The following is a 14,164-nucleotide window of genomic DNA, read 5'->3' as shown; positions in this document are numbered from 1 at the left end:
TTCAAATAAGGCGTATCTTTGCTCATCCAACCAGGACCTGTCTCTGACCCTCTCTCTAAAGCCATTTGCTCCCATTGTCTAAGGAGAGCTTCTCCGACCTCCTGCTGTTTCATGGATCAGTGTGAAATGTTGGAACTTCCTACTGATTGTTTCCCAGACAAAGAGCAGATCAGAGATCTAGGCAAACAATCTGCCTTAACTACAGGTAAAATAAAGATCAATAGGCCAGAATAAGTTATAAATTTTAAAACTATAATTAGGCTATTTCAATCAAGTCATGTTAAATTTTAAAACTAGCTTATTTTAAATATATTTTCTTAACAGTAAGGAGCCCTTCGATACTGGCATCAGCGGATTTGTTCGGTCCTGGATTAAGTTGTACATCCTGCTCTTGTCACCTGCTAACGAGCAGGAAGGCCATGTGTACTAATGTCAATATCTTCTTCGTGTGGCTTGATTTTTTAAGCGTAGTAATTTGCCTCGAAGTTAGTCTGTGGATAGCATAATATACTGCAAAATGACCATGTCCAAAATAGTTCATCACCGTATAGCTGAGTGATGACAAAATCGATCATCAAACTGTGATCTAGGGTGTCCTGGTGCCAAATATTTTTGCATTTAAATTAATTTAACTGAGTGCACAGTGGTTGCAATGTTGCCTTGCAGCAAGAAAGTCCTGGGTTCAGGTCCCGGCCGGGGGTCTTTCTGCAGGGAGTCTGCATGTTCTCTGCTAACTACATGGACTTCCTAGGTCACTTACCATGACGATTAATTTGTCTCTCTAAATTCTAGGTGTGAGTGTGTGTGCACATGGTTGTTTTTCCTGTCTGTCTCTGTGTTGTCCTGCAATGGACTGGCGACCTGTCCCAGATGTACCCATCCATTGAATGCTGGAAAAAAGGCACCAGCCCCCCTCTCTATCCCAGAAGGATAAAAGTTTAGATAATGGATGGATGATTGAAATGAATGCTTTGTTCTGGGTTGACTAGGATTTAAACTGCATCACTTCTATCTGTGTGAGGTCAGTGACCATTACCCAGCCAAAAAGCCAGATTTGATCAATAAGACAAAAAGGAGGAGCTATATTGCAATTTTGTAAGGTCTTAACATGGTTGTTGTAATTAGTAACTGGGCATGAAAGATGGGACAGGTACAACCTCTTACGGGAGGTTGTAGCTGATATGATCACAGAGAGCAGACCTGCAGCAGGTATCAGGATCTGGGGTTAGCATGGACTTCCTATATTAATCTTTTAAAATCAGTGTGACACGTGACTCAGGTGACACCTGGGATGCAATTGAGACATCCCTATCTTTAACATGTGGACTATTGAAAGTAAAAATATTACATAGAGTATTATTATGCAGGAATTCCATTTATTGAAAAGATTTTGTTTTAGTATTGTTTATTAAACAGAAAATTTCTGATCTGTTAGTTCCAACATCATTTTATAGAAATGTATCTGTGTGGGAGTAATCAAAAAAAGTCACATGGATATTGCCATGTAAGATATATTGGCTGGAATTTTACTGGTCCACCCAACCCCCCACACTCACCCTATGTGCCCCTTCTGCCCTCTTTCTTTCTTTTCTATAGCTGAGTGAGGTTGAAGTGAATGGGCAGATTGAGCAAGTATGTGAGCAAGTCTATAGCGAGATGCAATCTCAAGCTATGGATGCAGGCATGGATAGCTTGGAAACTATGGACACCCTACCTATGCCAGGTTGCTTCCGTATGCGTAGCCCCAGTTATGTGAGGGCAATTGACCAAGGATGTGCCTCAGAGGATGAAGGACCAGGAGGAAGACCTCTGCTGCTACTTCCATCCTCACCACCACGCACAACTGCCACAACTGTCAGGACCATCCAAAGCAGCACAGGTGAGTGGCAATATACATTAGCTTGGATTTTTGATACCAGTTTTCAAAAGAAAATAATGTGGTTCTTGTCCTCATGAACACATTGACTTACATGTAATCATTTTGAGGGTGACAGTTAAGGGAAGAGACATGAAAAGGAAAAGATACGAGATGCATTGGCTGTTGCAACTGAAACAGAAGATTTTATCCATCATAATGGGAAACGTGAGATCTCTTCCCATCAAAGTGGATGAGCTGGCAGCAACAACATTCCATCAAAGGAGCTACCAGAAGTTCTGCCTCATCTGCCTGAATGAGAAACATGCAACTTTGGACTCGCATGTAAACATGGACAGCTTTCAGACAGAACCAGGGAGAGCAGTAAGAAGAAAGGAGGGGATCTGGCTGTGTTTGTGAACGACAGGTGGTGTAACCAACAAAGAAATGCTCTGAAGTAAGGACATCGAACTGCTTGATGTTTGTATGAGGCTGCATTATCTTCCTCTGGAATTTTCACGTTATTACGATAGCATGTGAACTCTGCTAACTCTGCTGCGGCCTGGGATGTCATCCACACTTCCACCAGCAGACTCCAAAAACATCACTCACAGGTCCCCTTTCTGATCACTGGGGACACCAGAAATACCAACACACCGGATCTACTTCATGTTAACACCAACAAGGCATACAGTTCATCACCTCCCTCTCCCCTGGGGAACTCAGAAGCTCTAACTTCTTTAGTTTCCACACAGTAGGAAGAGCAAAGAGCTCTTCTGTGTGGGAAGAGTTCTGTCCTCCTCTTGGGGAGAACATCAACAGCGTCATGGACTGCATTGACTTCTGTGTGGACAACATTGTCCCCATCAGGCAGTTATGGTGTTTCTCCAATTACAAGCCGTGGATCAATAGAGGCTCATGCTCAATCATCTATGCCTCCTGCTGAGGTCTTTAGTGGATCCATTGCACAAAATCTAGCCAGGACTTCTGGGGACAAGCTGGAGCTGTCAGGAGTAGACCACCACATGTGCCAGTGGATACCGGACTACCTCACTGGCCACCCACAGCTGTGTCCCTGTGTCTGCAGTATGGACTGCAGACTTCTCCATCAATTCTCCACACTGCCATCTGCAAAACCTCTGTGATGACTGCCATAGACGGCCTCATCACAGGTCAGGACGACTCATAGTACAGACAATGGACTGGAGCCAGCAGAACCAACTCTTGATTATCACGGGGAAAACCAAGGAACTGATGGTGGATTTCTGCAGGCGCACCCCCCTTATTGACGCTGGTGAACATCCAGGGAGTGAACACTGAGATAATGTACTCTTCAAATACCTGGGTGTTCACCTGAACAATAACCTAGACAGGACTCATAACACTGAGGCTCTTTATAGAAACCCGACTATGCAAGTTGTGCACTTTGTTATTCATGAGGCCCAAGCTGTCTGAAGAACTTTTTACATTTCTGAACTATTTTCTGTCATGATCAATGAGGTTGAATTTTATTAGGAAAAGACCCCAAAACACTGGAATGTTTTTTTTCTCTGTTAGATTTAATGAGTAGGGAACATGGCCTTGTGAAGAGAGCATCTGCCATTTATTGACTTCAGACACATTCATCCACATCTTGGCCAAAAGCCATGAGCTGCATGTCAGTGTCAGATCAATGTCAGCTTCCCATGCAGCTCTGTGTACACGCAACAAAAAATGTATTAAAAGCACAACACACTTCAACAACAACAACAACAACATATTGTAGCCACTAACAACTCACTTCATCTAAATGTTGTATAGTTGAAGTGAGCTGTGACTTAGATGTCAAGTTTGAACTTGGCATCCAAGTCATGTTTCTACTATGAGATTAGAAATGGACATATTCATTATTCATGCTATAATAATAATAATAATAATAATAATAATAATAATAATAATAATAATAATAATAATAATAATATTGTTGTTGGATGAGAGGTGAAGTGCAAATAAGTTAAAAGAAACTAAAATGAACATCAATAAGGTACAAGAGGAGAAGTTCAGCTCATGTTGAGTTTGAAAGATAAAGATGGTTAGCAAAATGAATTGTGCTACACATACAGTAAAATAAAGTAAAAAAAAAAAAAAAAGTAAATGTGAACATTAGTGCATTATAATATCAGTCAGATGACCTTCGCTGGGAAGATGCAGAAAATTTGTGGATTTTGTTCACTGAGTGTGCTTGCTGTATTCACTCCAATGTTTTTGCTTTTTGACCACATCTGTTAGCATAACAATATTCATTAGTCACACTTTTAGATACAGTGTGACAGAATATCTTTTTTAGTTGGTGAAAATATATATTCTGCTGGTTAAGTGGAAAAAATGGGTTGTTGGAAACTTTTTTTGTGACCAAAAAAAAATTTTATTTTTTGGTCACAACAATTTATATAACTAATTTCTTCTCTTTTTGTTCTGTCCTACCTTCTGTTTTTTTATAGTATCGTCTTGCATTACTACCTATAAGAAAACCCCTCCACCAGTGCCACCACGGACCTCCACCTGCTCTACAGCCTCCAAGCCATATATCTCCATTACAGCCCAAAGCAGCACAGAGTCTGCACAGGTACTGATCACTGCAACAGTAGTGATGCACTACACAGAGACTGATTTCAGACATTCACCTTCTTCCATCATGCTTTGTGTTAATGTGGGGAGAGAGTTGGGGAGTATTGTTTACCATCAACAGAACGTCACTTTGTATTGTGGTACAAAACATTTTCACAAACGAAAACAAGCAACCCAATATCTGCCACATATATTTATGTTGTCTCTTCAGATTTTTGCGCTGTTATTCATTACTTCCTGTTTTTTTTTCTTTTTATCCTTCACACTTCCCTCCCACTCTGAGTAAACAGATTCCTGAAGACCTGAAGGATCTACACAGTTCAAATCTGACCAGTGATTTAGAAATTATTTTTGGGCCAATACCTTTTGGTGCTTTACAGAACAATATCAAAATTTCAAAATGTGAAAAAAAAAATATGTCACTTATCAAACAGAACCAGAGCAGTGATCTAAGATCTTGTGTAATGTGATTCAAGTCCCTGTTGGTCAAATGAGCTGGAGTTACCTTATTGTTTTTTTAAGAGACCAGTAAAGATGCCATTGCAAAATGACTTCTTTTAAACCTTCATGATTATGAAAAAGGGGCTGCACAGTGGCGCAGTTGGTAGAGCTGTTGCCTTACAGCAAGGGGGTTCTGGGTTCGATTCCCGGCCTGGGGTCTTTCTGCATGGAGTTTGCATGTTCTCCCTGTGCATGCGTGGGTTTTCTCCGGGTACTCCGGTTTCCTCCCACAGTCCAAAAACATGACTGCCAGGTTAATTGGCCTCTCCAAATCGTCCCTGGGTGTGAGTGTGTGTGTGCATGGTTGTGTGTCCTGTGTGTCTCGGTTTTGCCCTGCGACAGACTGGCGACCTGTCCAGGGTGACCCCGCCTCTCGCCCAGAACGTCAGCTGGAGATGGGCACCAGCAAACCTCCTGACCCCACTGAGGGACAAGGGTGTAAGAAAATGGATGGATGATTATGAAAACCTGAATACATCATGGTAAAAATCTGCTCCTGCAAATCAAGGCTTCTGCTTCTCCTACCAAAATATGTCTAAATCAGCATAATGTACAACAGTACACTTTTGATATGCCAGTGGTAAAAACAGAATGCTATTTATTCTATATCCAACATAATACTTGCCAGTGACAGAAATTGTCTTTTTGTTCTTAAACCAACCAGGATGCCTATATGGAAGATGAAGGGCCCAGAGGAGACATGACAATCCAGTCAGGGCTCAGCAACTCAACAGAGAGTATTGACAGCATGAAGGCCTTGACAGCTGCCATAGAAGCTGCTAACGCTCAGGTTTGTGATTGTATGTTATGATTGTAAAGTAAGATATGAGAATGATTTCACAGCCAATTTATTTGGTCGAGAGTTTTGGACATAACTACTTGTATCATAATTTAATGTCTTGAAAATGTGTACTACTTGCAAAAAGAAGAACTGAGTTTGGAGAGATTATGAATACTGTGCATTCACAGCCTGGTTGGTCCTGCGACTTATACTGAGATGTGACTTACATACCCTATATTGTCAAAAGTATTTGCTCACCCATCTAAATGATCAGAATTAGGTGTTCTAATCACTTCCATGGCCACAGGTGTATAAAGTGAAGCGCCTCAGCATGCAGACTGTTTTTACAAACATTTTGAAAGAATGAGTTCCTCTCATGAGCTTAGTGTATGCCAGTGTGGAACTGTGATAGGATGCCACCTGTGCAACAAATGTAGTCTTGAAATTTCCTCTCTCCCAAATATTCCAGTCAACTTTCAGCTCTGTTATAAGAAAATGAAAGTTTTTGGGAATGACAGCAACTCAGCCACAAAGTGGTAGGCCACGAAAACTGACAAAACGAGGTCAGCGAATGCTTAAGGTCATAATGAGAAGAGGTCACCAACTTTCTGCAGAGTCCGTCACTACATACCTCCAAACTTCATGCTGCCTTCAGATTAGCTCAAGAACAGTACGCAGAGAGCTTCATGGAATGGGTTTCCATGGTGGAGCAGCTGCATCCAAGCCATACATCACCAAGTTCAATGTAAAGGATTGGATGCAGTGGTGTAAAGCACGCTGCCACTGGACTCTAGAGCAGTGGAGGCGCGTTCTCTTGAGTTACAAATCGTGTTTCCCCATCTGGGGGAGTGAAAGGAACTCTGAATGCTTCAATATACATAATTGACATACATAATGTCAATTAAGCGCATGTGTGTCATGTTGGTTTTGAAGATAGGTTTAACCCACATGCAAAACACTCGTAGAAGAAGAAGAATATAAGGATGTTTAATAAATTGAGAATTGTGAAGAGACGCGCTCCAGAAGAACAGTCCCTAGGCGGAAACCAGTACCAGCATCCATGTGATCGTATTGTGGGAGGGCAGACAGGGTTTGGGGAAGCAAGTGGATTGGGGAAGGCCAGCTGTTGAGTCTTGAAAAGAATAGGAGTGGAAATGTAACCAGGGGACATCCAGATCCCGGGATCAGTTCAGGTAACCTGCACGAGGAAATAACGCGGGTGAGAAAGACGAGAAGCTACACTAGGAGACACTTAGAAATCAGAGGGCCTGGAGTTTTACTACTACTGGTTAGCACTCAGGCACTGACATGCTGACTTCCAGGTCCACCTGATGAAGTGGAAACAAGCTGCAGGTCTGCAGAAATGAGCTGGATCGGGAACTTCCGAGAACACCATCATGGCGGCAGCTTAAAAGGCGAGCTCCTCGACCCAGATATTTGTAAGCCCGATTAATTTGATAATTTTTTAACCAAAAGTTCGAAAGATAATATTTAAAAAGGGCCATTTACTATGACTAGAAGGAAATACGGCAGAAAGTCTCAAAAACCCGAGTTAGACGACAGAGAGGTCGACAGTAACGAAACGTTAGCTTTGAAGCTAGCTGACTCAGCTAAAGAAGCAACAAATGACCCAGAGCTGAACACAAAGACTCGAACCACAGAGGTCTGTTCCGACTTTAACATGGCAAATTTGGAAACTATTCTCCAGGAACTGCAAGACTTCCGTAAAGAGAGCTCTGATGCTCTGAAAGGAATTAAGGAAGAGATTAAAGTAGCTAACAGCCGTATTGATAAAGTAGAGAACCGGATAGAAGAAGCGTTTGCAACACATTGAGGAAGCTACAGTGGAGCTCCTGGAGCTACAGAAACGGTTCGAAACACGGCTTGTGGATCAGGAAGGACGTTCAAGGAGGGAGAATGTACGGATTCATGGTCTTAAGGAGGGAGCAGAGAACGGCGCAGGTTCGATGACGGAATTTGTTGAGAAACTTCTGAGAAAAGCTGGAGCTGCCGCCATCTTTTCCCTTCCAGATAGAGAGAGCCCATCGTGCTCTGCCGCCGTGTCCCTCCCCGGAATCACCACCGAGATCGATAGTGGTAAAGTTTATGAGCTTCAGGGTGAAATAAGAGATCTTAAAGAAGGCATGGCAGAAGAAGGGATTCATGTACAAGGGGAAGAAAGTTTTTCTGGCCCCGGAAGTGCTGAAGAAACGAAAGGAATACACAGAGGCGAAAAAAGTCTTGCGGGAGAAGAACATACGGTTCCAGACGCCATTCCCGGCGAGACTGCGTGTTTTCTATGAGGGAGAGACGCGGATCTACAACACGGCTGAGGAGGCGACCAAAGACATGGTGGAACAAAGGCTGCAGGTGGCGGAGACCAGACCGGGGGAGAACAACTTGGAGAAGATCAGACACCTGACTTGGAAAACCATCGAGGCCAAGAAAGGAGGACAGACACAGAGAGAGACAATAGAAAGATACAAACAACGATTGCAATGTTTAGGAGAAGTCAGGATGAGATTTAAGGACCACTGCCTTTTAAAATGAGGTATTTAAGATCTTTAGTTTGTTTTTTGGATGAGTCTATTCAAGTCTGAAGGGAAAAGCCAGGGCTTAGGGAATGATGACTCTGGTCAAGCTAACAGAATTATTATTTTTTTTTATTATTATTTCCTGAGGGAGTTTTTTCATTTGGAATCCTCCCCCTTTTTTTTGTGGACATTGCAACGGTGGTGCAAACATGAACAAAGCTAACTGCAACGAGAAGTGTCCACTCCCTCTGGCAGGGAGAGGACGTCCCTTTGGGCAGGGTTCCATCATGGCTTTCAAAGGGTCACCGCCTCACTCAATTTATTCAAGAATCGACTATTTCTTTATGTATAATAAGGATAGATACAGAGTGGAAAATTGTGACATTGGAGTAAGGGATGTATCAGATCATAGTCCAGTTTATATCATCCTGGAATTGTCAAAAGAAACAAAAACAACAATGTGGAGACTAAATGCAGGCTTATTACAGGGGAATATGAAGGAAGAACTTGAGAAAGAAATTGATATATATGTAAAGGAAAATAATAATGGGGCAGTATCCCCAGCTACGCTGTGGGATGCATGCAAAGCAGTAATTCGAGGGAAGCTAATTGCCAAATCAGCATACTTAAAAAGGAAAAAACAGGGTAAACTTAGACAATTACAATTGGAATTAAAAGAATTAGAAAAGCAACACAAAAGCTTCTCTCTGGATGAAAAAAAATCTCAAGAAATTAAAAGAATACAAACAGAGATAAACTGCACTTTGGAAGATGAGATTAAAAAAAACCTTCTATACACAAAACAAAGGTATTACGAAGGAGGAGGTAAATCAGCTAAATTGTTGGCTTATAAAATGAAAAAGCAAATGGTAAATAATAATATCTTCAAAATCAGGGACTCCTCTAATTTGATCAAATATAAGACAGAAGAGATTCAAGATTGTTTTGAAAACTATTATAAAAAATTATATTCTCAAGAAGAAATTAAGAATGATAATCAAATACATGCATTATTAGAATCTTTGAATTTACCAAGAATAACAGAAGATCAAAATCGTATATTAACAAAGGAGATTACAGAAGAAGAAATAGACTCAGAAATTTCAAGATTGAAAAYGAACAAGGCTCCAGGGACAGATGGATACTCGTCTGAATTTTATAAATTACTAAGAAAACCATTGATCCCCTTGTTAAAAAATACGTTCAATTGGGTCTTAAAAGAGGGAGAGACACCCAGGTCCTGGAGGGAAGCTTTCATTGCGGTTATTCCAAAGGAAGGAAAAGATCAATTAGATTGTGCCAACTATAGACCAGTTAGTGACCTAAATTTAGACTATAGACTATTTACAGCAGTCATGGCTAGACGACTAGAGGCAATTCTGCCGGACATAATTGATTTGGACCAAACAGGATTTATAAAGAAAAGACAGACAACGGATAATATTAGGCGCACATTGCTGGTAATGCAAAAGATTATTAACACAAGAACAGAAGCAGTAATATTAGGATTGGATGCAGAAAAAGCTTTTGACTCCGTCAGGTGGAACTTCCTATATAAGGTGATAAAACAATTCGGTTTTAACAAAACATTTATCAAAACTATTCAATCATTACATTGCCAACCCACAGCTGGGATCAAAATTAATGGGAGCCTTTCAAATACATTTAGAGTACATCGAGGATGCAGCCAAGGCTGCTCCATTAGCCCACTGTTATTTGCGATATATTTGGAACCTTTAAGCCAGGGGTGTCCAAACTTTTTGCAAAGGGGGCCAGATTTGGTGTGTTAAAAATGTAGGGGGGCCGAYCTTGGAGGATGTTCTTTACATAGAACATCAATATATTTAAACGCATTTCAGCAAGYCATTCTGTGTTTTACATTTGCTTTTTTATTTTAATTTCAGCGATCTKAAGCATGTCTTTTGGTTCATTTGAAACATGCATATCATATGCAATTGAATATTCACTTAACTTCACTTTTTTAACACTAACTTTTTTAAACAGAAGTAATTGTATTCTATTGTGCAAATTACATTTGAAATATAAAAAAAATATCTCACCATGGCAGTTCAATATTTACAGAATTTTTAAATAAAATAACAGAAAACATAACAAGTAACAGTCATATCAACAAGTGCAGGGCTCATTTGAAATATGACATATTAGTAAATGTTGATCAGATTTTTAAAAGTTTATTATTCTGGAGTGAAAACTGAAAACTTGTCTGAATTTATGACTTATATTGATCTTAATAACCAAAAAATTTATTCAGAGATTTATTGTAAATGACAAATGACTTGCCTGCATTAATGTGATACTGAGATCTGGACTGCGGCACATAGGTCAGGTCTGGCTCAAAGGCAGTGGTACTGATGCGCAAGATGTCTCGTATGTGAGAGTCCGTTATTTAAGTTCACAATCGAGAATGTCTTCTCACACAAATACGTYGACTAGGGTTGCAACCCGTCCCGTAATATAGGGAACCATGCCGTATTTGACTGTTAAATGTAGCGTCCCACATTGAACCGAAACGGGACGCGATTTGTTCCGTATTCTACAAATATGTACGTGTAATAACAAAGACGTTTTCCCCGAGTACTTTATATAGTAGGCTGCCCCAGTCATTGTTTCACTCACGGTGTTGCGATATTGCGTCCAACTGCCACCCCCCCACCCCCTATGAGACTAGGACGACGCGTCCCTTATTTTGATTTCTGACAGGTGGCAACCCTAACGTCGACCCAAACAAGTTTAGAATTTTCTTACCAAACCGAATTTCTCGAAACCTGTCCTTATCCAGCTGTCGGTAAAGGTTTGCGAGAGAAAGCTGCTGGTTCTCTGCGTCACCCTGCAGCTCAATGCGCTCCAGCTGCAAATGGTCCGAGTCACACGGGCTGCTACCCGGGTAAATGGGTAAATGAGGAACAGCATTTAGTGTGTAACCTACGCCCTATGCTGGTAACAGTACTGCTGCCTAACGTATTAATTCTACGTGCTAGCCAGATGTTATTGATTTTATGACAGAGGCTCCGGGCCGGATGAAATTTGACCACGGGCCGCATTTGGCCCCCGGGCCGGACTTTGGACATGCCTGCTTTAAGCCAATGGAGAAAACAAAACAAAAATATAAAGGGTATACATATGGACGGAGGAGAACAAAAGATAGCATTATTTGCAGATGATGTTTTGATTTACCCATCTCAACCAGGCAAGTCACTTCCAGCACTAATCAATATAATGGATGAATTTGGGATGATGTCAGGCTACAAATTAAACACAAAGAAAACCCAAGTTCTCTCTTTCAACTATTCACCTGATCAATTCATTAAAAATACATTTAGTTGGGATTGGCAGTCAAAATCTCTGAAATACCTCGGAATGCTTCTGTCCCATGACTTATCCGAACTAAAATCTTTAAATTTTAGCCCCTTGGTGTCGAAAATAAAGTCCGATATGGGAAGGTGGAGTTTAATCCCCTTTACAAGCTTAGTCTCAAGAGTAGAAATGATTAAAACAACTGTGTTACCAAGGTTACTGTATTTATTTATGTCTCTCCCAGTTGAGGTGACAGATAAAGACTTTGCAGAATGGGATAAAATCATATCGAGATTTATTTGGCAAGGAAGAAAACCACGGGTCAGATTTAGAACTTTGCAGTTATCGAAGGATAAACGGGGTTAGCCTTACCCTGTCTGAAGAGCTACTATGTAGCAGCACAGTTGAGTACTCTACTGAACATAAGCAATCCATTATACACTGCAAAATGGAAAGATATAGAAGGTGCTATGTCACCCACGATACCTCTACAAGCCATAATAAATCATAACAAATTGAGAAAACACCTTAGGGAGGAGTTGAATCCATGGCTGGGGTTATCTCTTGACATATGGAATGAAATTATTTTAAAATATGGGTTGACAGAGCAGAGTAGAGTACTAAGGTGGATAGCGCATGACTCCGATTTTAAACCTGATGTAACGGACAAAACATTTAGTAAATGGGAAAAGGGTCCAAAGATATTCTGGGAGATGGTTAAGAAAAATACTATACAAAGCTCTGAAGAAATAAAGAATAAATATGAATTAAACAACAAGGATTTCTACAGGCACTTACAATTGAGGCACTTTACAGAGGAACTATTAAGAAGGATAAATTTAATTGAGTTTGAATCTGGTATAATTAAGATGTTTATTTCAGCAAATGAATCAAACTTGGGGAAAAAAATAATTTCAAAACTGTATACTGGATTGGAAAATTGGAAAAAAAAGTAATACAACATACATAAAAGCAAGATGGGAAAACGATGCTAATTGTGGGCTTTCACAGGAGAACTGGGAAGAGATATGTGAGCAACAGTGGAAAACATCTTGTTCCCTTTCATGGAGAGAGTTTGGCTGGAAGAATATTGTAAGATATTTCAGTACACCAGCACAAATAAAATACCAAGATACAAAATGCTGGAGGCAGTGCGTAAAAGACAGAGCGGGTCACTTCCATGTATTTTGGGATTGTGCCTTCATGGTACCCTATTGGCAGGGCATAAAGAATTGTATGGATAAAGTACTGGGGGTGAATATTCCACTTACATTTGAGGATCTGTATATGGGAAGAGGGATGGAAAGGCTCACAAGAGCAGGCGATAGATATATGTATAGAATTATGTTGATAGCAAGCAAAAAAGCCATTACTAGGAAATGGCTGAAGGCAGAAGCTCCTAAAAGGGAAGATTGGGTTGATGTAATGCATAATATTTATATTATGGAAAGGCTGACGTTTTCCATCAGATTAGAATCTGGAAAATTTAAGAATTATTGGAAAAATTGGTAGGGTTTTATTTCACCATGGAGATCAGACTTTATTGATTAATAGTGTGGTTACAGGAGCCCTTATAGAGCTACAGACTGTAAATAGTTTGCTTACAGTTCATTTCTGATGAGAAGAGAGTTAAAATTGTGATGACTTGGAAGAGAAGAGCGAGGAGAAAGAGGGAAAAGACACATTTTGGATCTTTTTGTTTGCTCTGTTTTCTCTTTTTTTGTTTTTTCTTTTCTTTTTTGTTAATCAACAAATGAATGGATAGAGTGGATATTATCTAGAATGGCAAAATTGCTATGTCTAAGGCAGGTATAGATTGTATATGCATCTTTTCTTGAATAATAAGTATGGAACATTTGGAAAAAGAAAAAAGTGTAAAGTCTGTATGTACACTTGTATGGAAAAATTGTCAATAAAAAAGTGCAAATTAAAAATAAAAGAAATGAGCTGGATCACACAAACTGCAGAAAAGAACTAAAGGAATAAGTGAACACACCTCCAATATGTGAATCAAGGCAGGTGAGCAAATACTTTTATCAGTATAGTGTATTTGTTTTGCCTCTTCATGATGTATTTTTGACTGATACATTAAATGCTAAATCATATTGATGGGCATGAGCCAAGGACCTTTACTGAGAAAAGCTAAACAATGTCTGACAGCAAGATGAGCAGAGCTGGAGGAACAAGTTCACTGTTGGAGGCTGAATGTGTCGCTGGGAAGGAAGGAGTTGCTTCTCCATGCCCTGGTATTTGCCAATGAAAGTCATTAATAAAAATGACTTTGGAAGTGGGCCTTTCCACTACAATGTACTGTAAATATAGATTTACACTACATGCGTTTCCGCTCTGGAAGTGCACAGCAGAGCCGTTTCTGATTACCCTGATTCAGAACACTGATATCAATGTGTCAGAAACTTCCAAGCCAAGATTGATGGATTAGGTCAATTTGTTGAAAAACAGGTAACTGAACACGTCACTCTGGTGACAATTTCTTTCCATCCATTTTCTGCCGCTTATCCAAGGTCGGGTCGCGGGGGCAGCAGCTTCAGAAGGGAGGCCCAGACTTCCCTC

At 40.4% G+C, this 14,164-nt stretch overlaps 1 protein-coding gene across 6 annotated transcripts in view; it reads left to right on the top strand.

The window, feature by feature from the left end:
- Positions 1-14,164, top strand: part of LOC103479228 (disks large-associated protein 1-like) — a 118,020-nt gene that overhangs the window by 72,496 nt on the left and 31,360 nt on the right. For all 6 annotated transcript variants that reach the window (XR_001777506.1, XM_017310106.1, XM_017310104.1 and 3 more), the window contains 3 exons: positions 1,597-1,879; positions 4,336-4,460; positions 5,628-5,753. Coding sequence is in view for 5 of the 6 variants with exons in the window: in XM_017310106.1 (XP_017165595.1) it covers positions 1,597-1,879; positions 4,336-4,460; positions 5,628-5,753 (534 nt within the window). In the remaining variant the exon portion in view is untranslated. The remainder of the gene's footprint in view (positions 1-1,596; positions 1,880-4,335; positions 4,461-5,627; positions 5,754-14,164) is intronic.

Source organism: Poecilia reticulata, linkage group LG17 (assembly GCF_000633615.1).
Source record: "Poecilia reticulata strain Guanapo linkage group LG17, Guppy_female_1.0+MT, whole genome shotgun sequence".
Lineage (NCBI taxonomy): Eukaryota > Metazoa > Chordata > Actinopteri > Cyprinodontiformes > Poeciliidae > Poecilia > Poecilia reticulata.
This window is presented reverse-complemented; position numbering and strand designations above follow the sequence as displayed.